This window comes from Penicillium vulpinum, assembly GCF_028829585.1.
Source record: "Penicillium vulpinum strain IBT 29486 chromosome Unknown utg000004l_segment0_segment0, whole genome shotgun sequence".
NCBI lineage: Eukaryota > Fungi > Ascomycota > Eurotiomycetes > Eurotiales > Aspergillaceae > Penicillium > Penicillium vulpinum.
Genome location: NW_026643244.1, coordinates 722,327 through 747,583, shown reverse-complemented (window position 1 = coordinate 747,583; position 25,257 = coordinate 722,327). Strand labels below are relative to the sequence as shown.

Below are 25,257 nucleotides of genomic sequence, written 5' to 3'. Positions count from 1 at the left end.
GAATCTGCAGTATCACTCACCTAAGGGGACATGGTACTAGCTGGGGATGGATAATTGCACGCAGGGCAGAGGCTATCATCCCCTATGACTGCGCTAATCTCCTGCCGCGGGTTTTCGGTAGATGGTTGTGTCATTGGATCCCCAAATAGCCTTTCAAATCAAAGTCATCAGATCTGCTCAAACAACCCTGTATCTCAGATCTCGCACACGTGGTGAACGCCAGCTACGCTAAAATCAAGTTCGCCATATCCAAAGCCCGACTACAAACCGACTCCGCACTCTTGAGGAGAACGTAGCTAATAATGCATGTGTCGAGCAAATCTTGCACCGACATGCCTGTCCCGGAGACTATGACCCAGCTGCTGTTGCTCTCCTGCCAGATGCACAATACCGCGGCAGAGCTATTGTCAGACATCTTGCAGGGGCATGTGACGAAGAAATTTTGCGTCAGCATCGGGTTAATGGGAAAGATGGGTCGTCTCCAGTACAGATTATGATTTGGAATGTTAAAGAAAATAGTGGTGCCTATTGGCTGAAACAGGGATTCACTGTTGTTGGTAGCCAGAAGTGTCCTAAGGGAGTCTGGAATTTGTTGGAGGAGTTTACTATGTGGGCTATGGTGCGAGAGTTGTCAGTAATATAGATGGAATGTTATTATAGCGGGGAAATCCAGACTAGTATCATCGGTGTCTTCTCCTTTGCCTCGGTAGTATGAAATTCTTTTGGGAGATGCTACTGTTCAACGCTTCGGTAACTGAGTATGGGAAACCTCAGTGTCACCAATCAGGCGCAATAGAGTAAATTCCTAGTATTCATCTTGATTGGTGGCTTGATTTTAAGAGGAGAAGTATAAAATATAGGGGATTCAACGGGCTCAACAAAATCCTACCGAATTTCGAATCCCTTGACTATGAGTATGGTGTACAACATACCTAGGTAATGAACGCCAAGAGATATATAGATAAACGGACAATCACTCGGCCAATAAGCAGCTAGGATGGTTCAAGCCACTGGCTCATACGTTATCTTCATTCAAACACCAACTACTCCGTGAAAACCGAAAAAAAGATTTTTAGACCAGAACCGGTCCTTGATTGGCATTGAAACCCATATATTAGCCCTGAACTTGGGGGCCAGGGGCTGCCCAAATGAGCATGAGTAATCACGATATCACGTGTCCAGGTGTTGGCCTCGGCTCCCAACAAAAGGGAAATTCGTGATACATAGTCATCATCTGTGATCGGTAGGCTCGGATTTGAGACTTCTTAATCCAGGTGAACTTAAATTTGCCATTCCATTCCTTATCATACTTTCCGTTTCTCCTTGAGTGTGTTTTGGCCAAGTCTGCCTGATTCCAACTGATCTATCTCATCGTCCGAGACACCTATAGATGAACTGGAGTATATCCTAGTCAAGCCTTATCCGTGTACTTGTACGAAACCATCGGACACTCTTTTCTATTTTGGTTTCTCTGCGGCTCAATTTCTGGGAGTTTTATCATGGAGAATACACGCGAGATACTAGCAGGGGTAATGTCGTTCGTCTCATGGAAGAACTTGGCCTTGCTTCTGGCAGTGATTAACTTGAAAAATCTCCCATTTGCCTGGCATGTAAGTGTTCCTTGACCCCTTATTCATCTATCAGAATTGACTTCCTCTCTACGATATGTTACACTACTGACCGCATCCATAGTTCCGCCTGTTGTATCACTTTATAAACAACCTGCGTTTGAAACCCAGTGCGCCACTTCTCCCCAAGGGGAGAGTTATCGTGGACTCCCTAGGCAAACCAACGCACCCAATTTTTGTACCATGCATGGTCACATCTCGCACACCGTTGCTAGAGACTGATTACAATCTGCACAAATCCAACAGCACTTATTTCACGGATCTGGACGTTTCACGTACAGCGCTCGTGACCAGAATTTACAGTCCTGGAGTGGGCAATGTGAGCAAGGAGCTAGACCAGGAGTTCCTAGCCGTAAGCAAGAAAGAGGGAAAGCCGGCGCCGAGGCGCAAACCCATTTTGATTGTGCTTGGATCTGTTTACTGCACATTCAAGCGTGAAATTAAGCCATTCGAACTATATGAGATGCACTCCAAGGTCCTCTCTTGGGATGCAAAGTGGCTGTACGTCTTGACCTGCTTCATGCGACCTGCACGCAGTGGCGGTGAAAAGGTTGTCCTTGCTGTGGGTGTTAGCAAGTACGTGGTCAAAAAGGGCCGTCTGACTGTTCCCCCGGAGCGGATTCTACGCGCTAGCGGATTCCTCCCCACGCCGCCCCCGGAGAGCGAAGCCAAGACTGCACTAGCGGACATCGACTTCTCGGTTGAGGCTTCCGGTGTTGACACTCCTGCTGGCAGTGAAGGCATCACGGCTACGGGAGGCGTGGATGGATCTTTGGTCCAGGAGGTATTGAAGATGAACGATGACGAGATCCCCGGCCAGGAGACACTCGATAAGCAGCAGAAGAAGAATACTGACTCGTGGAATGTTGAAGAGTGGACCTGGGAGCGCATTGAACAGGAACGCGTGCGGGGACTGGAGGTTGTCGATGGATATACCAATATGGATGCCAAGCTGTTCGACGAATGGATGTAATAGTTTTGAAGAGCTACAATATATAACATAGATAGTCGGTGACTAGATAGAGGGTGATCCAAGCGCCTTGGTGACCTCAATGTTCTAACTAATATTAGATCTTGGAGATCCAAAACAACGGGCCCTTCATACATCCACAGATCTGCAATTTAATTTCCGAAAGAGACCGACCTGGTCCACTCTTATGTATTTTTTTTATACATGTGATACGATGTACAAACTACGGAATATGTATGTTGAAGTTGTATGAATATATATATGATGTCAGCTAGCTAGGCAGCTAGCTGTAGGTACAGATACAGCTAATAATGTAACCATACATGTGTACATATCTACCTGCGTACATAGGTACGATGTACATATCCCAACCTGCAGGGAATATGAATGAACTGCCCAACCATACCAGTCGCAGAGCCTCATTCCATCCGCACCTTCATTTTCCCGGGTTAATATAAGAGGAACCATGGATAGTATGTATCGTAGTTATAATACAATTCAGGACTTATAATTTGGACCTAGTACTTTATAGGTAGAAGATACAATAGTAGTTAGAGATAATACTACACTTATGTTGTAAGTAATTGTAAGTAATTTGAACGTTGATCACTGATCTCATCAAGGGAGAAACAGTTGACGGGTCCGATGTTATCCGAGATTGGCTGAGCATTGTACAATTTGTGACAATACAGGACATGCTTTTACTATGGGGATATGAATAGATAACGGTAAAATAACATGTAATTAACATGAAGATCACATAATCTTAAATTACATGTATGTCATGTGATGCGACAGCGAAAGCTTCAAGGTGCTTTGACCAAGCTCTATCTCGACCATCGTGATACCACCTGGGCACCTTTGCTTCTTTTCATTTCCTTGGGAGTTGTAGTTAATCTGCCCTTCCAGCGATTTGGTGAGTTTGAACTTGTTTTCAATTTGTACACCCCCCTGAGATTTGGCAACCCTTTTACCCGTCCGAGACCGGATACGGTACAAATCATTTCGCGGTCCTTAGGCGCCCAGGCCAAAGTCGCCCACTTTACTCTCTTGATCGGACGATTCCCACCCTTCCCATCTTTGCCCTCTGATTTGTCCAATTTCAAGCCCATCATTCCTCACCCTGTTCCCACCTGCCCCTGCCTTTCCTTTCAGTATCAGCCCATCGTGCACTCCACCTTCGAGCGTCCCCAGCACCTGCATGATTGGTCTATTCCTGGTACTGCTGCACTCTACCTTTTCCATGGAGAACCTAGCGCTGCTTTTGCAGTTTTATGGAAATCACCTCTTGCTTTAAGGGTCTCCTCTGACTTCACCTACAACTTCCTGTTCCTATATTTTGCCTCACAAATTCTTGTTTCTCTTGGCGACTTGACTAAGACATTTCGCTTTTTCCGTTCAGTTCAGGCAAAAACAATCATCCGAGCTTATCGCAATCGTTTCAACTACCTCCATTGTACACTCCTTAAGTGTACCGACAACCATCACACACCTGTACCGGTCCCTTCTGACCTCCACAATATCGTACTTCCTTTCGCTCGGTCGTAGCCCTTACTTCTAATTTCCCCGACCGCTGGGAAATATTTCCTTATCGCCGTCGATCAGCGGTCGCACTATCCGACGACGGCAACTACATCTACTGAACCCGTTTCCCCAACCTTCCTCAGTCGCCCTCGAGGATGGCGACATCGCTCGATCAGTCGCAGCGCGACTCGCTTGGAGGCGAACCCGTCATCGAATCCGTCTCCATCACTCCACCACACAGTGCCAACGGCAAGAAGGAAGCGCCCGAAGGTGTGCCCTCCGAGTTGTCTGACCTCGAGCTTGACCATCAGTCTGCACCGGCACCTGATACAACCAAGATAAAGCAGGAGGATATGGAGGAGAAAGTGGAGGAAATCGAAGAAATTGAACCCGATCATTACTATGGCGGCGGCAAGGTTCCTGTTTTCAAGCCGGTAAGTACAGTGCGAATGCCGTGGTTGCTCGATGATCTAGCGATGGAGGCTTCGCCCGTTGCATCAGACTAGCCAAAGCAAAGCCTACACCCTCGAGAGCCAGGCTGACTGTGGTATCGTTGTAGACAATGGACCAATTCCGAGACTTTCAAGGGTTCATTAACAAAATCAATAAATATGGAATGCAGGCAGGCATCGTGAAAGTTATACCTCCAAAAGAATGGTGAGTCGATCAATTCTCGGCCAGTGTGGATGGTTATACTCATGGCGTTGTTCTTTTTGAAGGTCCGAGTCTCTTCCATCGCTGGACGAAGCCGTCAAGAAAATTCGGGTGAAGAATCCCATCATGCAAGAGTTCCACGGATCCCACGGTACATACACCCAGGCCAACATCGAACGCCAACGCTCGTACAACCTTCCTCAGTGGAAGGGTCTATGCGAGGAAAGCAGTCATCAACCCCCCGCTCGTCGAGGAGAGAGACGCCGGAATCAAGAACGCGTGAACCGTGCGGCCCCGACACCACGGCCCCCATCCGCCCGCCCGGAAGGTCAGAAGCGCCGGCCTGGCCGTCCCCCTAAGCGAGCAAATCAGGTCAAAGTCAAAGAGGAGCCCCCTGCGGATGACGCCGACAAATCCAGATTGGAGGGTCCTCCGACGCCTGTATCACCCGAGACCAACCCGGTGCAGCCAAAGACCGAGGATTTAAGTGAAGGCGAGTCCCTACCTATCACAAAACCAAAGGGACGACAGCCCAAGTCTGTCACCTCACGCCGAAAGAACAACCGCGGCGATGCTATGGATCAAGTTGATGAGGAGGCGTACACGGGCTTTGATTACCGGATCCACGACCACGAAGAATACACCGCAGAAAGATGCGAGGAGCTTGAGACTAATTATTGGAAGTCACTCATGTACAACAACCCGATGTACGGTGCTGATATGCCCGGTTCGCTCTTCGAGGATTCTACAGAAACCTGGAATGTCGCCAAATTGCCGAATCTGCTCGACGTTCTCGGACAGAAAGTTCCTGGAGTCAACACTGCTTATCTCTACATGGGCATGTGGAAGGCTACCTTTGCTTGGCATCTTGAGGATGTAGATCTGTACAGCATCAACTACATCCACTTCGGTGCCCCCAAGCAATGGTACAGTATCTCCCAAGAAGATGCACCTCGCTTTGAACAGGCCATGCGCAGTATCTGGTCCAGTGACGCGAAGAACTGCGATCAATTCCTTCGCCACAAAACTTATCTTGTCTCGCCTAGCCTTCTCAAATCGCAATATGGGATCACCGTCAACCGGTTGGTTCATTACGAAGGGGAGTTTGTCATCACATTCCCTTATGGGTACCACTCTGGATACAACCTCGGATACAATTGCGCCGAGTCAGTCAACTTTGCGACCGAGCAATGGTTAGACTATGCTCGCATCGCAAAGAAGTGCCACTGCGAAGCAGACAGTGTCTGGATCGATGTGGACGAGATTGAGCGCAAGCTACGCGGTGAGAGCACACCTGAGTACTATGGCGAATTCGAAAGCGAATTCGATGGATTTGAAGGTGCTTCAGATCTTCTTACACCGCCACGTAGTGTGCCCGAGAAGACATCCACTCGTGGCCGAAAGCGGAAGAATCCGGGTGACGGGCCGAACACCAAACGACCCAAACTCCACCCCGAAGGACCTCGGAAGCTCCCGTGTTTGTTGTGCCCTAACAATCTGGACTATGAGGATCTTCTTCCGACCGAAGATGGTAAAGGGCATGCACACAGACGGTGTGCGGCATTCATCGAAGAGACCACAATTCTCCGTGACGCATCAGGAACGGAAGTTGTGTGTGACATTGACAAAATCCCCAAGGCTCGCCTGGGCCTCAAATGTCTCTTTTGCCGCGAAGTCCGGGGTGCCTGCTTCCAGTGTAACTTTGGCAAATGCACGCGCGCTTATCATGCAACCTGTGCCCTTCTGGCAGGTGTTCAAGTTGAACATGGAGCGATTGCTGTGATTGCAGATGATGGCACTCAATACTCAATTCCGAGTGTTGATTTGAAATGCAAATTCCACCGTCAAAAGCGACCGAATGGAGTCTTAGGTGAATCTTCCGATGTGGATCGTCGGGTAATAGAATCGGCTCGTCGTTTGGTGCAAGGAAATTTGATCCAATTTCAAGCCGACAAAGAGATTAATGGCGCCATCGTGCTTGAAAATCGTCCCTCGGAGCGAACTCTTTTGCTCAAGGTACTTCCAAGAGGGTATGTTATCTGTTTTTTTTTTCTCTCTCTCTCTCTTTCTTATCCCTTCCACTAATAAAAAAAAATCTACAGGGATGTGATTGAAATGCCCTATCGCTGGATGCTGGTTGTTCGAAAGAGCAATTTCACCCCCCTCGCACTAGGAATTCAACCCCTCCCAGCCCACCTAGCGCGAAAACCCGAACAGCGAAAAGAGTTAGAATCTGCGGTACCGGCGGCAGGCAGTGCATTTGGCGATTCACGATCTCCCTATCAGTGGGCCGAATTCGAGACGGTGGATGGAACTAGAAACCAATTCGCCCCACTCCGTACGGTCAACCTTCAGGGCGAACAGATTTGGTATTATTTGGGCACGCAGTCCACTGAAAGTAGGGCACAGTATACACACAACCCTAGCGTGTCCGTCCACAACCCTCGGGCCAATTTCCTGGACAGCGTCAAGTCGCTTGGCATGGGTGTCAGCGCTCGTGCATCGAAGATCTCACCCCACCACTTTCATTATGCTCCCACCGCCCCTGCCCCTCCCTACCAGAGAAACCAGCAAAACCAGCAAAACCAGCAAAACCTGCAACAGAGCCAAAATATTTACCCTCAATCGAATGTCAACACCCCTCACCTACAATCCCGACCGCCCTCATCTGCCTTGCAGCACCTCGCCCCTCCCCCTCCTTTTATCCCTGCTACCGGTGCTGCTGCTGGAACTGCGATGCCGTCGGCCTTCCGAACACTACACCAGTCTGCCCGTCATGCCCCGTATCCTTCGGTCAAGTCGCACGCTCAGCAGCAGCATCACCTCCCATCCACCAATACTTTTGCCAATGTCCGAGAACTTATTGCTCGTCGCCGCCTAGCACAAATTACCGACCACGCTAATGTTTTTGCCGGATATACGATCGTTAGCCCCGAATTGGTCGTAGAGACTCTGTTAGGTCCTATGGGTTCAGTACCGCCGGCCAATGGTCTCGAGAAGCTGGAGCTAGCGATGGCCCAGCAACGGGTTCAACCACGGGCTGCAGATGGGACTCTGCTGCCGCCTCAGACTCTAAACATGCGGTCGGAGGAGGTCACTCGGCTTCTTCAGATGCTCCGATTCTCGCTGGTCAGCCACCGTGAGCGGCTCGATGTAATTCAGAAAAAGGAGTCGGAGGGTATCAAGCAGGAGACCGTTGATCGAGGTAGTGTAGCCGCTGCTAAGATGCCTGGAAAGTATGCCTACCTCGATCAACAGCGGTCGCTGGCTCCCAATGTCTATCAGTCTCCCTACAATATGCCGTCGGGTCTCTCTGAATATGCCAAGTCTACCTACGGATTAGTTCCTGCGGCAGACGACCCACCCAAGCCATCGTTGTCGAACGATTACTTCAACAATTTGCCACAGGAACATCAAGAGAAAATATTGAAGACCTGTGGTAGCTTCGTGCAGCGTGCAATCGAGCGGTCGGCTAGTCACAGCCGGGCAAGTTCATCCTCAAATCTCCGATTATCGGCGGCTTTGGCCCAGCAAACGGACAATCCGACAATTGACATCACCCCGGTGGATGACCCTCCCCTTCTCTCGGGTCTAGATATGCCGCTCCACGCAGATTCTCCATGCTCCAGTTTCGGTCGGTCGCATCTACGATACCAGTCGCCAAATGAGTTCCCCATCCATGGTCCAGACCCTCACCCAGACCACCACGATTTGTTCGGAGATCAGCAAGCAAATACCCGATTCTGGCAGAATGGGCCGTGGGTTGGCGGGGATGGCAACACTCCCAATGACGAGAACCGGCCGTTCTTCGGACCACACATCTTCGGACCGCATGAACGACTCAAACATGACTATGCATCCTCCGACATCTCCCTGGGCAAAGGACCTGGATCCTTGCACTCTGTCGATATGGCAGGGTTTGGCCTCGACTTGAATGATGACCTCGGACTAAGTCCATGAGATGTTGGCCTCGTCATTGCCCTCACCTTTGCTTTTTAAACTCGCGTTTGCCTCGACTGTATTTGCATCTCATGTAACGACTTCACCGGACTGACGAATCTGCATGCATGGGCGTTTTCTTGTTTTTTCCCCCCCCATCCGACCTCGATTGACGATCGTTTCACGGGTCCTGTTTCTTTTACGATTTGGAGTTGGCACTAGCTGGCTGGTCACGACTCAGCGCATTTTCGTTTCCCCCCCCTTTTATTTATCTCCCGAGGTGCGACTTCTCGGAAAAGGCGGTCGACTGACCTACTTGACTACTGTGGTCATATAGACGGAGTTTCAACTTGCACGGTTCCTTTGCGGCCGAAAAATCCTGCCTTTTCCCTTGTCATCTTTCTCGCCCCTTTCAACAACCCAGGGCCTACTTTCGCCCATACACTCTTCCCCCTCATCCACTGATCTCCCTCTTTGTTCTATTAGATATCTCATCAAACAAGAAAAAAATTTCTTTTCTTCACCTCTTCACCTCCCCAGCGAGATCACTGGACGACATTTGTGCTTTACCCCCCTTTGATACCCCCCTTTACCCCGACGAATTCCGAAGGAAGGGTGTGGATCTGGATAACTTCCTTTGATCTAATTTCCCCCTTGTGTTGATATATCCATCCTGGCGCTCATCGATTGCTCGGCCTCCCTGAATTTTCCGTGGAGACTTTGCAGCAATGTTCCTGATGTGGCAGCCGTCACCTTGCGTGACCTTGATGTATGTGTGCAATGAATTATTCAAAATATCCAATTTCTGAGAGTAGAGTGTATTTGAGTAGACTAGTACAGATTACTCCGTAGTTCCGTATTTCACTTTTTTCACTATTTCCCCTCGTTTAAATATTCATATTCTTCTTGGCCTAGCATCCACCCCTTCCGTCGGGCGAATATGAACAATTTCAAGTGTCCACCTTTCCCTGAAGACCCAACCTACCCCACACCAGAACCCGATATCCTCCTCCCAGCCCCCGCATTATGGACACCGTACCTTCCAAGGTTGCTACGGAGTACATGAGTAAGTTGTATAGTACAGCCACCCGTGGACGCAATTGTGCAACTAGGTAGAATCACTGGCTATTCATTAGATATATCCTCTTTCTTTGGGGTTTTTGATCTCGCCGCGTTCATTACTACAGTGTATAATATGTATAGCTTGGCACGGAACCCCGCTGTAGATCTCCTTATGATGTCAAACGTGTTGCGACTAGAGATATCGACCTTAGGTTTTACATATGCTGTATGGTGTATCTTGGCTGTAAGGTCCATAGCTGATGGCCCGGGTACCAATGAGATTAACTTAATTCCAGCTAAGTGCGTGTGATCAGGGAGGTACTTATGTCTTCGTATAAATACTGTCAAATATAGCACGGAGTACTCCGCAGTGCTTGTTTAACTACAAAGTACAAGATACAATGTAAGGAATCTGATCCTGCAGGCTAATCGTGAAAAGGGAAGACAGGGGTATTCCCACGTGATATAGACCCTATCTTCCCTTGACGTCTTTGATATCATGATCCTCAACGTTGAAAGTGAAAATAGGGGGAATCTAAGTGGGTCGAATTGCCCTGTTCTTATCGCATATAGTATTAGGTCATAAGACATGGCTTTAGTTAAGTACGAGAAAAAACATATATACTTGATAATACGTGGTACTCGAAACTTTTCCCTTTCTGTTTTAGTACTCACCTCTGGCCGCTTTTTGATCACTGAGTAAAACTGAGCATGTCCCCGAGTATTCTGACGTGATCACGTGTCAGTACGTAATCAGCATGATTTGCTCACTGATCATCATCTGCGTACTCTGATTTGCTCACTGAGTAAGCTACATCAATAGGTAGAATGCAAAAAGTCGGATTCTATCATATTTTACTAGTTAAAGTTATGCATATTCATCGACCATACCATACCTTGCTTTACAACTAGATTTCTGTCATTTATGAATAATGCTGGCTCCTCCTAGGTTTACTGTAGATCTTGAGAACGGACCGAGCAAGAACCGGATTAAGTAGAAGTAGGGGAGTAGAGTCACGTTAAGTTTGGAGAGGAGAGCGCGGTCACTGGCATCTAGACCCCAAAGCAAGATTGACTTGGTGCGCGGAAGCTATGTTCATAACTGTTCCTAGGAATTGAAACCCGGTGAACTAGTAGCTATGGGCGCGGTGATATCCCATAGTCAAATACTCCGAAATTCTTACATGTATGACTCTCAAACCCGTAAGCAAATCACATGGCAAGTTGGATATAAAGAGAAGGCCCTCTGAGTATGATATTGACCTTCTTCCTAGGATCAATACGGAATTCCCAGCTTTGAAGTCACCTTGATAGTTCAAGCAAGAGCTGTGTAAACAACAAAAGTGGGGCCAAGAGTTCGACGCCGGACCACCTGCTCCCATCAAGACACACATTCTGGAGGTATTCCTTCATTTGACGTCTATCAATTCTATAAAATACGCCCCTTTTCAAAATGGCAGAGAGAAATCGATCAGCTTCACCTTCCGACACGCCGCGTGCCCAACGAGCTATACGTCGATTAGCAAGAGCATCCCCACCCGCAGCATCCCCGCCCGCAGCCTCCCCGCCCACAGTACCCCCGCCTACAGCACCCCGCGGACTGTCAACACTCTCCACAGACACTGCGGACTTACTGACCAGCTTAGAGAAAGACGCCCGGGCTAGGATCGAGGCTTATGAAAACCAGTCTCTTCGCGATGAGACGCTGTTGAAAAGCGGCTTGAATGCATTTCTCACGTGGCTACCAGAGGCTGGTAGAACCTCACTTGCGAGGGATGTTATTGAGACAAGCTCTGCCCGAGAGCTGTACGATGTTTTTATGAACCTTTTCGCCGGACTTGCTGCACCAAGTAAGTAGTTCCGTTCAAAAGTATCCGTTGACTTTTCTTAGCATTGCTAAATAGTGAAATCCCGATCAAAAACACCCTCTGCTGTGGAAAGTCCTCATTCAAAGCGCCAGGACCACGTCGATACAGTTGTCTCCACCCTCGATGAACCGGAAAGGCGTGACCCTTCGTTCGCGGTACAGCTCCAACTACGGGACAACTATCGCTGTGTGATAACAGGTCAACTGAACACCGATCAATGGGAGAAGGAAGGGGGACCAGCAAACGTTTTCCATGCCCCGACTGAGGGAGCTCATATAATACCTTTTGCGTTTGCCTCTTGGCCAGAGGTATCCAGGGCGCCAGGAGATATATCGCGTACCTGGACTTTACTATATAAGTGTTTCCCTACGCTACGTGAAATACTTTCAGTAGAGGAGATCAACACTCTTCGCAATATGATCACTCTTCGAGACGCGGTGCATACCCAGTTTGGTAAATTCACAATCGCCTTAAAGCCTACCGTAAGCAGGCAATGATCTACTATAAAACCATTTACACTCACTCTTCTTATTAGGACATCGAAAATGAGTACGAGGTAAAGATTTACAAGCTCTATCCCCAGGCTGATATCCCCGCTATTCCCTCCGATCGGCGCGTCCGAATTTTTCCAAACATAGAGCATGAGATTCCAAACCCCGCAATTCTCGATGCGCATTGGAGAATGTGCGAAATTTTCAATGCATCTGCTATGGGACAGACCATTGAACGACGTATTCGGGAATGGGAAGAGTTGAAAGGCTCTGGGTACGCTGTTATTAGAGAGGACGGCACGACCGATCTCGGTGGTCTGCTGGATATCGCGCTATGGGGCAAAGTTTCCACATGAATACACGCTTTTCACTTCTGTATTAGTATTTGGTTAGGTCTGGGTCAATCCTAATTTTATGAAGTCGCCTTCAATTACTATGTTCACAAACCTTCACGTGAGAATACCGGTGATCGATTCAAGAAAAGGTGAGACACATCTCGAGCCCACTTTCGATATTGAATCTTGTTGGGTCACAGGACTATAGCAGTAGATAGTTTGCTCCCTCTCTAGTTTTCTCTCTCCTCTTTTCCTCCCAGAGTCAGCCAATCAGATAGCATAATACATTGTATTGCTTTCTATATCCATAGGTTCCTCCCTAAGAGTATATAGTCTACTTTTATATCTAAGACTTTATCCTCGGGCAGCTCTCAATTAGAAGATAAAATGATATAATATCCTAAAACGGACGGAATTCTCTGCCCTTTCCTACGCCCCTTAGCTATAGCGTATTTTCTTAGTAAGATATAGTGCTTTAAAAAATAAGGGTAGTAGCAATGCTATCAACGAGCCAACTATCATAGTATAAACGGCCCTATAGGGGCTAATCCTTTCTGGATTTAGTCTGCGGCGGACTGAGTGCATTAGTGTTACTTATTGATTGGACACCGAGTATCAAAGAGCATCCAATGATCACTCACTGAGCACTCACTGATGATCAGTCATTCTACACGTGACTGAACTGGAGCATGATTACTGATCTGAGCCCATGCTGACATCTACTCAGCCTAAGCCTAAGTACCCTCATAAAAGCGGCGGCAGCTCAAATAGGAAAGCCCCACCCAGGGAAACATATGATAAGGCGTATAGATACATACATGTACGGAGTATGATAAGCCTAATAAACCCCGATTCGTTCAAAGATATCATTTGTGCCTCAATCTCCAAACCTTGTTAGTGCGCGGTCCCGGACCGCGCCTTGTATTTCATGCGGGGTTTCCTTATGCTCTTATAACATATCACTTACTCCAATCTTTCTAAACACATTGCCCACCATGCGAAGTTCATCTGCAGATGCCTCTGCCGACGAGGCATTGGCCCGTATGGGCTACAAGAGTGAATTACCACGAAACCTAAGCATGCTGAGCATTCTCGGCTTGTCCTTTGCCATTATGGCAGCCCCTTTCGGACTGAGCACAACACTCTACATCACCCTCGCTGACGGTCAATCCGTCACTATACTCTGGGGATGGGTCTTCGTCTCTCTAATCTCAATTGCTATCGCCGCCTCCCTCGCCGAGATCTGCGCCGTCTACCCCACAGCAGGAGGCGTATACTACTGGAGCGCGATGCTCTCAACGCGTCGCTGGGCACCATTGATGTCCTTTATTGATGGCTGGCTAACCCTTGTCGGCAATTGGACCGTCACACTGAGTATTATCTTCTCCGGCGGCCAGTTGATCCTAAGCGCCATCTCGATCTTCGATGAATCCTTTGTTGCCAACGCTTGGCAGACTGTATTGATGTTCTGGGCAGTCATGCTCTTCTGCGCCCTAGTTAACATCTTCTTCTCGCGCTATCTCGATCTCATCAATAAAGTATGCATCTTTTGGACAGCAGCAAGCGTTATCATCATCCTCGTCACGCTTTTGACAATGGCCGACGACCGTAGAAACGCCGAATATGTCTTCGCTCACTATGATGCATCTGAGAGCGGCTGGCCAGATGGATGGGCTTTCTTCGTGGGTTTGCTGCAGGCAGCATACACCCTGACGGGATATGGAATGGTCGCAGCCATGTGCGAAGAGGTACAGAACCCACACCGCGAGGTACCCAAGGCAATTGTGTTGTCCGTGGTAGCTGCTGGCATTACTGGTCTATTCTACCTAATCCCGATTCTTTTCGTGATGCCCAATGTGCAGATGCTGCGCGAAGTAGCCAGCGGCCAGCCAATCGCTCTACTCTTTAAGACTGTGACTGGTTCTGCTGGTGGTGGCTTTGGCTTGCTCTTCCTGATTCTGGGAATCATGCTGTTCGCTGGCATTGGATCTCTTACAGCTGCCAGTCGCTGCACGTATGCATTCGCCCGCGACGGCGCCATCCCGGGCTTCAAGCTCTGGCGTCGCGTGAACACCAAACTAGATGTGCCTGTGTGGGCTATAGTCCTCTCAGCGGTCGTGGATGGCTTACTGGGACTGATCTATTTCGGTTCCACGGCTGCGTTCAACTCCTTCACTGGTGTGGCTACTATCTGTCTGTCGACCTCGTACGGTCTCCCGATTTTGATTTCTGTGGTTAGAGGCCGTCGCGATGTGAAGGGCTCTTCTTTCTCCCTCGGTCGCTTTGGATATGCCATCAACTGTGTTACTATTGTGTGGATCGTTTTGGCTGTTGCTCTCTTCTGCATGCCTGTTACATTGCCTGTTACACCGGAGTCCATGAACTATGCCAGTGTTGTTTTCGCTGGATTTGCCTTTATTAGTATCTTTTGGTACTTCGTCTATGCGCGTAAGCACTTTACTGGTCCTCCTGTTAGCAGTGATGAGGCGCGTGCAGCCACAGACCTTATGACGGGTACGCCGGTAGATGCGGAGAAACCGTTGGAGACGATGAAGAAGTTGCCGAGCGAATAGGGGGGCGTTGTTCAAATGTTTGTATTCTATTGCTATCCACAGAAGTTTTTAAGAAATAATACCAATTCAAATTATACCTATCCTACTAGTAATGATTATCTTCAAATGTAATTTCGGCGACAATCACAAGTGCTTGGACGGTCGCCGAGAGCCGCGGTCCAACGACACGCCATCTTCAAATGATCTTAGAGGGTTTTCGTCTGTCCCACATTTGATTGGAAGTGAATCTTTTCAATCTGGGGAAAAGACAACATTCCGGGGGAAATTAACAGCCCGAGGCACAGGGGAATATCTCCTATCGGAACAACAATCCAATCCCCAATCTCAATTCCAAACTCCCCCCCTTCCAACATCTCTCCAAAAACCTCCCTATATCCTCAAATTCCCAATTTCCAATCTTCTACGCTCCCCATGAGGACCCGCACAAGCCGATGCCCAACCCCGCTCCCATGAAGACAGGGCAAACCGGACCGCTTATCGCGTCATGTCGGACTCTGTAGGTGGGTTGACGTGCAGCTTGCGTCCGCATTCAGATTTCGATTTCACTGATACCTCCCAGATCGAGTCTTTGTTCATGCGCTCAATACCGTTAAGAGGATTCCCCGCACCGGTACTGCGCGACCTCCCGCTGCCGAGCGGTTGGCACTATATGGCTTGTATAAGCAGAGTATGGGTGAGTTGCCCACGCACCACCTGGAAACACAATGGGGAACCTTTGGAGCTAATATCGATCAGAGGGGGATGTGGAGGGTGTGATGGATCGACCAATTGGGAATACGCCGGAGGTGCACGCGGAGTGCGAGAAATGGTATGTCCTTGCCTTGGCCCGGGGGAAAAGAAGCTATTAGATGTGGATCTTGCGGTCTTGCTCGGTCTACGAACATCGCTCTTCCTCTCTCTCTTCCTCATTCTCCCTCTCTTTACATCCAACACTAACAATGTCTTCTCTAGGGATGCATGGTACGCGCAACGCGACATGTCGCGCACCGAAGCCAAACGCCGATACATCTCAACGTTAATTGACACAATGCACTCCTACGCCTCGCAAACCCCCGAAGCACGCGAGCTAGTGGCTGAACTCGAGTTCGTCTGGGACCAGATCAAGTTCAACGCCGCCTCCGATTCCAGTCCGCTGAATACCGTCGGCGTCCCGCCCTTATCGCGCAGTGCGTACGGGAGTATTGGGAGTCGATTGGCGAAATCGGAGGAATACGACCGTCCTGATCGACGAGACCATACCAAACGGGACCGTGATTCAAGGCTACGGGTGCTTAGCCCTGTGAGTCAACCCGAGGAGGAAGAATATTACCGACGGAGGAGGGATATAGAAAACAGCGAGAACGGGGAACGGCATAATGAGGATGAAGACGAGGAGGACGAGGAGTTCGAGGAAGCTCGCGATAGCTTATACGAAGAACGAGATCAAGACGACCACGACGACCCCGACCACACTAGCTCCAACTCCAACACACACACACATACAAATACAAATACCGAGGCATCTTCACATCATCGCCCCAAACACCGACGCAACCCAGCCTCAGGTATTAGTATAGACAGCAGTGGGAACGGACTCCCGCATCGCCGAGACTCCCATTCCCATTCCCAGTCCGAGCCACCGAAAGACAGTCGCTGGCGCCGCCGTGTCGAGCAGGCCTTGACGAAAATGACGGCTGAGATTGCTGCTATGCGCGAGCAGATGGAAGCTCGCTCTGTTGCGCAGCGTCGTCGGTCTGGTGTATGGGCGTGGCTGAAGTGGGTGGTTTGGGTTGCGGTAAGGCAGATCGTGGTTGATATTGCTATGCTGGGCATGCTGCTTATCTGGATGCGGTTGAGGGGGGATCGTCGTGTCGAGCAGCGGCTTAAGATGGGTTGGGCGGCTGTTAAGGCGAGACTTGGGAAGTTGAAGCGTTTGAAGATCGTGGATATGCCTATCCTGCCATAGGGGCTCTAGTATATGGCTGTCGTCATGGGCTATTTCTTTTCTCTTCTTTTTTCCCAGGCCTTTACCTCCTTACTGCATTTTCTTTTTCCCTCATTGGCATTTTTTCTTGGCTATTCCTCCACCCTGTTCATCGGCCTTGGTGTTCTCTTTTACTTTCTTGTGTCTATTTTTCCTTTTCTTTTGTCCAGTATATATGGGTTTCAATTTCAGGTTTCTGGAGTCCTTCCTCTCCTATTTTTTTTTTCTTCGGCTTTCTTTTCTTGTGGTGTGTGATGCATGTTCTGCCTTATGGTGGCAGGTTAATTATATCGAGTCATTGATAGATGCAGACAGACATCAGCCTAGATGATATATTTGCTATCGTTTGGTGGAAGGACTTAGATCAGGCTTAGATGATCATGTATACCATTTCTCATTCCCATTCTGTTCTGATTTAATTTAGCATGCCTATTTGCCCTATTAGAAATCATGGGAATTTAGCCCATCATTTGTGATATTGGTCTTTTCTTTCATTTAGGGATTATGTAGATTTGATAACAATCCAAAGCCGTAAGAAATAACAACCTAATGATCAGCTTCGATATCTATCGCCAGTAACTCCTCGACATATATCATGTAGTGATAATTAAGATAATTAAAAAAAACCCCTTAGCAATGCCTCCTACCATAAGCCCAATACTACTGCTGTTTTCAAGACCAGTCCAAATTCCAAGATGTGTCGTATGCGAAAGCTGTGGCACCAGTTGAAATGAAAGGCGTAGCTGGACCATCTGTTGTCACTGTGCAACTGTAGTCGTTGATTGGGTATAAACCATAGCTAGTGCCATAGCTATATAGGCTTCTAGGACCGTCGCAACAAGCACTAGATACCGATGGAGAAACTTCCGAGCTCGGCACAGTCAAAGCCAAACTCTCATGCTGAACCGGCATCGCTGTCGCAGCCACTATAGTAGCAACCAAAGCCACAAACACAATCACAAACGGAATCCTCCCCAACACCAAAAGAGCCGAAGCTGCAGAAACAGAAACTGCATCCGGAGAATCTGCAGGTGGAGTCGGAGAAGGCGGCGGATGGCGTGAAACCGTATTATTGGCAAAGTCGGTACCAACCCAGGCATTCCAGTTCTGGACATCATCCAGACAGGAGTCAGAGATAGAAGCACCCCTCATCTCAGCAATTGTCTCTCCCCGACGAGACACGGTCACCACAACCTGCCCAGTATTACCATCGAACGGCACGCTGCCATGATAAAGACCGATAGGCCCGTGTGGTTTATTCTTCCACTTCCCTTCCTGCACAGTCCCCCCAATATCAACCGACACTTCCACATCCTGGGAAGTCCTCAAAAGCGCAGAGTAGAACACCTCGTCTTGCAAGACATCCGTAGGCGGGAACTCCTTCTGACCATGCGTTTTTGTGTTGCCCGTAGTTCCACCATCCTTACAAGCATTCCCAGGCGCCTGACGGAACCAAGCAGTGACGCCCTCGGTAGTAACATTCGCCCTGGCACCCTTGTAGACATCTATAATGAAAGGCAAGAAATCACGCCAGCCGTCGTGGGGGTGACCGGCAGCATAGTTGTAGCTCGCATCACCGATGTCGAAGGTCGCATATGCACCCTCATGTAGCGGGCCGATATAGTGCGATTCACCGTAGTCGTTCCACGAGATGATCTCCACAAACTCTGGCTTCAGAGATAAAACCTGCTGCCACCTGTCGTACCATAGGTTATCTCCATTCCAGACCCAGTTCTTTCCGTATCCCGGGAGGTTCGTGTAGAACCACGGCGAGACGGGCATCATATACGGCAGGTCGCCTGTATCCTTGAGCCATTGCATGTATGTTGAGTCTACATATGTGTTTATCGGGTCTGGGCCTTCTGGCCAGGCAGCCCAGGAGAATAGTCCATCTGGGACGCCTGGGGCTACGGCGAGGGCTTCCTTCGCGCCTAGGGCGGACCACCCAGGGACGAAGAAGCAGTCTGTGTACTTTTTGATGGTGCCCCAGTCTGTGGCATTGGAGGACCCTTCGAAGGTTGAGACGAAGGGTTTGCCCTTGTGTTGGTAGTAGGCTTTGTTGTTTCCGTATTTTCGGAGTAGACCGATCACCTCGCCTTCTGGCCAGGCGCCGTTGCCTACGTAGTCAAATGAGAAAAGGAGTTGGAAGTCTAGGGTGTTTGCGGCGGTGAATGCGTTTGCTAGCGAGCGGTTGTTTGTTGGGAAGTTGTATGCGATGTTTAGGGCAAAGGCGTCGATGTGTGCCTTTTGCGCTTCGGCAATGTTGATTTCCCAGTCGTATACTGTGAAGTTCTCTGAGTTGTATACCTGAATTGGTAGAGGTCAGCAGAGATATAGATCGTAGTTCAAGGGCTTTACCATGAAGTGGGCGAACACGGCCGCTGCTTGGACGTGGTAGACGCCTCGCCATAATGATAGAATCAAGAGTATTGTCCACTTCATGTCAACCTGCGTGTGTGGTTCAGACTATAGAGGCAAGTAGGACATAAATATGGAGGTTCATTAGAGAAATAATGGCGGCTTTTGTACAAATTATGTATGTATTTGTTTCCTGTTGCACATGCACGGAATTCGATGGAGAGTTTGATACCTGCATCTATCCCTCTCGAGATGTCTATAGATAGATGCCGGAGATCCGCTATTCGTACATCGGGATCTAAGCGTACTCTTGGCCTGTCTCTCTCTCTTTGTACTTTCCCATACCTTGGATCATGATACTCGGGTTTCATACTTGCTTTCTATCTTCCGAGATAACTCGAATACACTTCAATGACTATATGTAACCAATGCTGCTGATATATGCCGTGACAAGTCTACTATCGAACCTCGATAAATAGTTACCTAGATACATATATGTATGTTTCGGATTATCTCAAAGACATACTAGGTTACACTAGATAGTAAGTCGGAAGGCCGGAATTAGGGCTCAATTACACACATCGACCAGCAGCCCAAACCTTGCAATTGAGTCAGGTGAAGGATAATGAGAATTATGGATTCCTTCGGATTACTCCATATAGAATGTAACAATCTCTCATTTTAGTTCAGGCTCTGCAGCACGGTTGAAGCTAAGCCTTTGTATCAGCCCGGAAAAGTGTCCAGTCTAGATCGGTATTCTGACAGAGAAATTATCATTCGATCAAGTCTGCTCAAATATTTTTGCTAAGATAGTAGGGCTTGAGACACACAAGATGATATTATCCATGGATATGTTTAGTAGTGATTGAAGAACTTGCAGACAGTAGACTCGCCAGTATGCATACCCCACCTATCCTTTATGTTTCACACAGCAGTACCTACATTTAGACTATCACCAACCCCCTAAAGTAGAATTTAATATTGGCTTCCAGTTGTGGAGGATGGGTAGATTCACACAGGCCCCCAGAACAAGAACCGACCATACCCGGTAGTTATTAGTTGGACAGAGCCAAAGATCGGAAGGGAAACGTAGCTGGGACATATTATATACACGGTGAGACTCTGCGGTGCATAGGTGAGACTGAGAGATAGCCAGTGTATGGCTTCCCCGCCGAGAAATGTCAGTGATACCCCAAGATGTAATGTGCCTAGCTTGTTGACTGCAATGGTTACCTACATATGCAACAAGCCGAGGATGTATTCGAGCTAGCGGTCAGCATTTGAGTCCGTACTACTACCAACTCGAGACCATGCCATTGCGAATTGCAGTGTGTTGGAAAATATATTGCCCCATGCATGCCATGCGAGCAAGGAGATTTGGAGATTGAACAGAAAATCATGTAACCATTCATGATGCCAATAGATATTTACACAAACATAGACCTGATTTACGGTCGAGCATCCAAATAAAACAGTGATATAGAAAAAAGACGGTGCCCAGATTATGAGATGGAAGGATGGGGGTGCAATCAGGGCGAGTCTAGAGAGGACAAAGCAAACCAGGAAAGTGTTTACCACTGGGGACCGGGGTACTGTGCGTATTTTTGCTTGGGGCGCAAGTGAACAGGAACCTGGTTCTCGGGAGCTCCAGGAAGGGTCTTCTTCAAGCCCTGCAAGAAAAAGGAGAGTATATGTTAGCTTTAGTCCGGGGTGATGGCGGATGCGATGGATGCGATGGAATTGGGATGATTGAGAGCAAGATGGAGTATATCATACCAATTTATCGAAGACACAGGTGTTGAGACTCATCTCAGCCCTGCGGCATTCCCAGAGCTGGTGGTTGTTGTTCTCGAGACACTCCCAGTGGGCCTTGAACTGGTCGAAGCAGTGGGTGTTGATGTCCTTGATGCTGTGACGGGTCAATATCTCCTTCTCAACTCAAAGGTGAACTACAAAAGCAACATACACACTAGCGGCACAGCGCGTCACCTTCCGGCCCTCCTTCAAGCAGTCGATCTCCCCGCGGCCATTGGCCTCGTCCTTGCACTTCATGAAGTCGTCATTGAAGGCCTTGCAGCGGTCTCCAATAAAATAAGCTGCACTCATCAGGGGTGCAGATGTGGCACCGATCTCCTCAACCTTGGGGATGTGATCGGGCATGGGCGTGGTGTCCACCAGGACAGTCTGGCTGAAGCTGTGCGCGGAGGGAGAAAGGTTAGCGTCTTACATTGAAGTCAACATAGAGGGAGCGATTGAAATCAATGTGCATACCGAGCATCTCTTTGGGCCATGGCGACGGTGGCTTGTCAGGACGACTGTGAGGGGAAAGAGGTGCAATTGAGACGAGACTTGGAGATCGAGAGCTGCGGGTTGCGGTGGAATGAAATTTGGCTCGTCGGTGATTGGCTAATTAGATCCTGCTTAGGTCAGCGTAACATGCTGCCCACCCAGGTGCGGTGCTGGGATGATCGTGTAGTATGACTGTTATCTTTGTTTACTGAGATATATCAATGAGAAAAAAAAGCCATTAAGACAATAGCACAGAACAACAGAGCAATATTAGTTCACTACTTATTCAGGTCTTCCTTTCAATATACGCTTAAGCTGTTTGCGAACAATGGTTCATCACGTGATCTAAACAAATCGAGCTCCGGCTCTCATCTTTCTCGGCCTTCGAGCTCCATCGAGGAACCCCTCAGCTTTCTCACCTTCGACTGACAACCTCCAATCTCTGGACTATGTGCCTTGGACTTGTTTCTATTTCCCTTCAGCGCTCCTAATCTGGCTGCGCCAGTGTTCATTGATCCATTGACGCGATCCCTCTTTTTATCGTACTTTTTTTTTGTGCCTTTCTGATTGCCCGTCATGTCTCTCTTTGGCGGAAACCAGCCCCAGGCCAACACCTCCATGTTCGGCAACACTGCACCAAAGCCGTCTCCCTTTGGCGCCCCGGCAACCACAACCCAGTCCAACACTAACTCACTGTTTGGCGGAGGGCAGACCCAACAGCCAGCATCGACAACAACCGGTGCATTTGGCGCAAGTGCATTCGGCGCAAATGCCGCACCCCAACAGCAAGCAGGATCGATGTTTGGAAATCCACAGAAGGCCCAGAACTCCTTCGGCTCAAGTGCCTTTGGGCAGCAGCCGCAGCAACAGCAAGGAAACGCATTCGGCTCCTCGCTACAGCAGCCGCAGGGTAGTCTCTTCTCCGGAGGCCAGCAGCAAACACAGCAAACTGGGGGTGGATTAGGAGGTCTCGGGGGTCTCGGTTCCAACACTCAACAACAAACAAATGCCTTCGGCCAGCAACAATCGCAATTCGGCCAGAACACGATGACAACACCACAGCCCCAGCAGCAACAGCCTTCTCTGTCGTCCAGCCTTTGGTCCCCCGGCCGTGCTATTACTGGGGGTGAGCTTATTGTGTAATCTTTCACCACTGTGCATTACTGACAGAACTTCTTTCTAGTGCACCGAACTGTTCCTATGCAAGTGGCCATCATCAAGGATAAGTGGGATCCACCCAGCCAAAGCTCGCCATTCCGAGCCTATCTGTACAACAATGTCGGCGAGGAGGCCGCACCTTTCTACCAACCGGGTCCCGAAGATGACGAGTCAAAATGGGAGGAGGCTTTGCGCAAGCGACCAGGTCCAGGATATGTCCCCGTGCTTGTAAAGGGCTTCTGGGACCTCGGTAAGCGCGCGCAGCGCCAACGCGACTTCCTCACTATGATGCAGTCGCGCCTGCATGAGATTAACAATTGCTTGACCGGGCTCCTCTCGAAGCACGACCTCAACCTTTCCGTCAAGATCGCCGACTGCCGACGTAAACACATTATTCTGAGCAAACGATGTCTCTCTCTTGCTGCCAAGACGCAGATCCTTCGCAATAGAGGGTATGCCATGGATGAAGCGGAGGAGCAGCTGAGGAAGAAGCTTGTTGAGTTGGAACGTGCCGTTTTCGACCCGTCTCTCAGCGGCCGCGCGGAAGAAATCTGGGCCCGCATGTTGGCCATCCACGAACACTCTAAGAGACTGCAAGTGGAAATGGATCGCGCCGGAGTAAATGTGACAGAACCAGAGGATGAAATGGACGAGCAGACATTGAAGACAGCAAAGAAGGTTGGTCACCTCCTGAACTAGTAAACTCTCATTGCTTGAAAAGCTCGCTAATCATATCTTTTAGATTCTGGATGATTACCACTCCCAGATTCAGCATCTCCAGAAGGAGATGGAGTCCATCAAGAAAGACTTCAGCGAGGTGGAGAAAGCGATTGGGAATTGAGTGTATTGCTCCATAACTTCCTACCTGCTATTTCGAATCTCAATTTATTCATATGTTTGGACTTAATGTCCACGGTCATAGGGGTACAGGCGTTCTTGGGGATCAGGCCATTGTAATGCATATCTGAATACAAACGTCTTTACTGAACACTACATTCCGCTTGGTCTTTTTCTGAGTAGATTTGCTCACCAGGTTGTGGAATAACAGTACTATCCTGGATGAGTCTCTCGTTCTGTTTTCAAGGACGTTTCTATTGAGTCTACCTCAAATTGATAGGCATGAACTCTCTGTTGTAGTATGTTTACCACTATTTTCTGGACGTTTGATTCGCCTAAAATCAATATCAAGTCCATATATTTCATGCCCTTCGGCGTTAGTTACCTGGAATGGACTAACGCCCGAGGGCATTCTCTCCTTTTTGATCTCTTGACGAAGGCTTGGTCTGTCGATCGTTCTCGGCCTAGATCGTTGGTTTTTTTTTGACTTGCCTACTCCATCTCTGTTACCAGAGCACAAACATCTGATCTAGACGTCTCTCTATCATGCTTCTCTTCACAACATCAATGATTCCAAGATAGCAGCACTTACTCGAACTGTCCCTCAAAAGGCTTCACCAAATTCCCTGCTTATGCCGTAGAACAATGTAGGTGTGATCTCGAATAATGGACGTCTTCGCTGGAGGATTCGCGTTCTTATATCATGTATGTTTTCACTGTTCCATACAAGACGAATAATCTGAATTGTTGTGATCATATTCTATTCCCTGCCTAGAAAATCAAATTGTAGTTTGGCTGTTTTGAGTTAGGTTACTGGTTTAGGGACCTTCACAACAACCGGCCTATGATCTCTGTCCACGGATGCTAGAAGGGTTAACACACACTGATTCTTATGAATAGTTGGCCGCTTATACTGCATTGTAATTTACATTGAGTGGTCATTTTGGTAGTCATTTGGTAGTATTCTCCACCTTTTTCTATGTATAAGAAATGGCAAGTGATACGGACCTTATTTATAGCCTTTACACGCTATCTAGGATTAGTAGGGTTATATTGAAACCGCCAGGCTACTTACTATTTTCTGCCTGGCAAACACTGGTTGTCATGATGGTCCCTAAAAACCCTCTTATCATGCATGGCTCTGATCTTGTAGCAACTTATGACATCTCTAAACGTTGGATATTTACGGTTTCTGTTTCTACCATGCAGTACAAACAACGCAAAGAAAGATATTCTTGGTTAACGGACTATAGCTATGAGTCGAAGAAGGAGATCAATAACACTGTATAATCCGAGGATACACCGTACAACATACACTAATCACATCTTGTTGCGAGTTACACAACATCTTAGATCTCTAGTACCACCGAGTACTACTTTGAAACCAGCTAGAGTTTTGTTGTATATTCAAACATAGGAAGTTATGCATAAAATATGAAGAAGCGTGCGTTACGCTGACACGAGACATAAATCGATATCGTCATCCTCGAGAGTCACATATCAAATCAGGCCTGAAATGCTAGCTGTGAAACATCAGGTCTTGGTATAAATGATACCACATGTCAAATATACCATAGAATACTCCTTCACTCTGCCTGTGGGCTCATT

The 25,257-nt window shown here is 48.4% G+C and overlaps 10 protein-coding genes across 10 annotated transcripts; 8 read left to right on the top strand and 2 right to left on the bottom strand.

The window, feature by feature from the left end:
* Positions 1-84: 84 nt before the first annotated feature.
* On the top strand, positions 85-643 carry N7479_008832 (Acyl-CoA N-acyltransferase; the record flags this gene model as incomplete). Its single annotated transcript, XM_057256525.1, has 2 exons — positions 85-212; positions 256-643. 2 exons carry the CDS (start codon positions 85-87, stop codon positions 641-643), a joined length of 516 nt encoding a protein of 171 aa, XP_057103983.1.
* An 856-nt stretch (positions 644-1,499) lies between these two features.
* N7479_008831 (acyl-CoA thioesterase) lies at positions 1,500-2,601 on the top strand (the record flags this gene model as incomplete). The annotated part of the gene is made up of 2 exons (XM_057256524.1): positions 1,500-1,610; positions 1,693-2,601. 2 exons carry the CDS (start codon positions 1,500-1,502, stop codon positions 2,599-2,601), a joined length of 1,020 nt encoding a protein of 339 aa, XP_057103982.1.
* Positions 2,602-3,387: 786 nt separating this feature from the next.
* N7479_008830 (uncharacterized protein) lies at positions 3,388-4,146 on the top strand (the record flags this gene model as incomplete). Its single annotated transcript, XM_057256523.1, has 1 exon — positions 3,388-4,146. One exon carries the CDS (start codon positions 3,388-3,390, stop codon positions 4,144-4,146), a length of 759 nt encoding a protein of 252 aa, XP_057103981.1.
* Positions 4,147-4,277: 131 nt separating this feature from the next.
* N7479_008829 (putative jumonji family transcription factor) lies at positions 4,278-8,736 on the top strand (the record flags this gene model as incomplete). The annotated part of the gene is made up of 4 exons (XM_057256522.1): positions 4,278-4,556; positions 4,682-4,779; positions 4,842-6,806; positions 6,879-8,736. The coding sequence occupies 4 exons, from the start codon at positions 4,278-4,280 to the stop codon at positions 8,734-8,736; spliced, it is 4,200 nt and encodes a 1,399-aa protein (XP_057103980.1).
* Positions 8,737-11,230: 2,494 nt separating this feature from the next.
* N7479_008828 (HNH endonuclease signature motif containing protein) lies at positions 11,231-12,492 on the top strand (the record flags this gene model as incomplete). Its single annotated transcript, XM_057256521.1, has 3 exons — positions 11,231-11,627; positions 11,682-12,127; positions 12,181-12,492. 3 exons carry the CDS (start codon positions 11,231-11,233, stop codon positions 12,490-12,492), a joined length of 1,155 nt encoding a protein of 384 aa, XP_057103979.1.
* Positions 12,493-13,466: 974 nt separating this feature from the next.
* Positions 13,467-15,044, top strand: N7479_008827 (putative GABA permease; the record flags this gene model as incomplete). Its single annotated transcript, XM_057256520.1, has 1 exon — positions 13,467-15,044. The coding sequence occupies one exon, from the start codon at positions 13,467-13,469 to the stop codon at positions 15,042-15,044; it is 1,578 nt and encodes a 525-aa protein (XP_057103978.1).
* Positions 15,045-15,528: 484 nt separating this feature from the next.
* On the top strand, positions 15,529-16,989 carry N7479_008826 (acyl-CoA-binding domain-containing protein; the record flags this gene model as incomplete). The annotated part of the gene is made up of 4 exons (XM_057256519.1): positions 15,529-15,544; positions 15,604-15,717; positions 15,780-15,852; positions 15,996-16,989. The coding sequence occupies 4 exons, from the start codon at positions 15,529-15,531 to the stop codon at positions 16,987-16,989; spliced, it is 1,197 nt and encodes a 398-aa protein (XP_057103977.1).
* Positions 16,990-17,679: 690 nt separating this feature from the next.
* On the bottom strand, positions 17,680-19,449 carry N7479_008825 (glycoside hydrolase family 71 protein; the record flags this gene model as incomplete). Its single annotated transcript, XM_057256518.1, has 2 exons — positions 17,680-19,314; positions 19,366-19,449. The coding sequence occupies 2 exons, from the start codon at positions 19,447-19,449 to the stop codon at positions 17,680-17,682; spliced, it is 1,719 nt and encodes a 572-aa protein (XP_057103976.1).
* A 1,487-nt stretch (positions 19,450-20,936) lies between these two features.
* Positions 20,937-21,735, bottom strand: N7479_008824 (coiled-coil-helix-coiled-coil-helix domain-containing protein; the record flags this gene model as incomplete). The annotated part of the gene is made up of 4 exons (XM_057256517.1): positions 21,637-21,735; positions 21,332-21,559; positions 21,142-21,274; positions 20,937-21,035 (listed from the first exon to the last, which is right to left on the bottom strand). Exons 1-4 carry the CDS (start codon positions 21,654-21,656, stop codon positions 20,937-20,939), a joined length of 480 nt encoding a protein of 159 aa, XP_057103975.1. The 5' UTR covers positions 21,657-21,735.
* Positions 21,736-22,230: 495 nt separating this feature from the next.
* Positions 22,231-23,653, top strand: N7479_008823 (putative nucleoporin; the record flags this gene model as incomplete). Its single annotated transcript, XM_057256516.1, has 3 exons — positions 22,231-22,780; positions 22,838-23,490; positions 23,555-23,653. The coding sequence occupies 3 exons, from the start codon at positions 22,231-22,233 to the stop codon at positions 23,651-23,653; spliced, it is 1,302 nt and encodes a 433-aa protein (XP_057103974.1).
* Between the last annotated feature and the right edge of the window lie 1,604 nt (positions 23,654-25,257).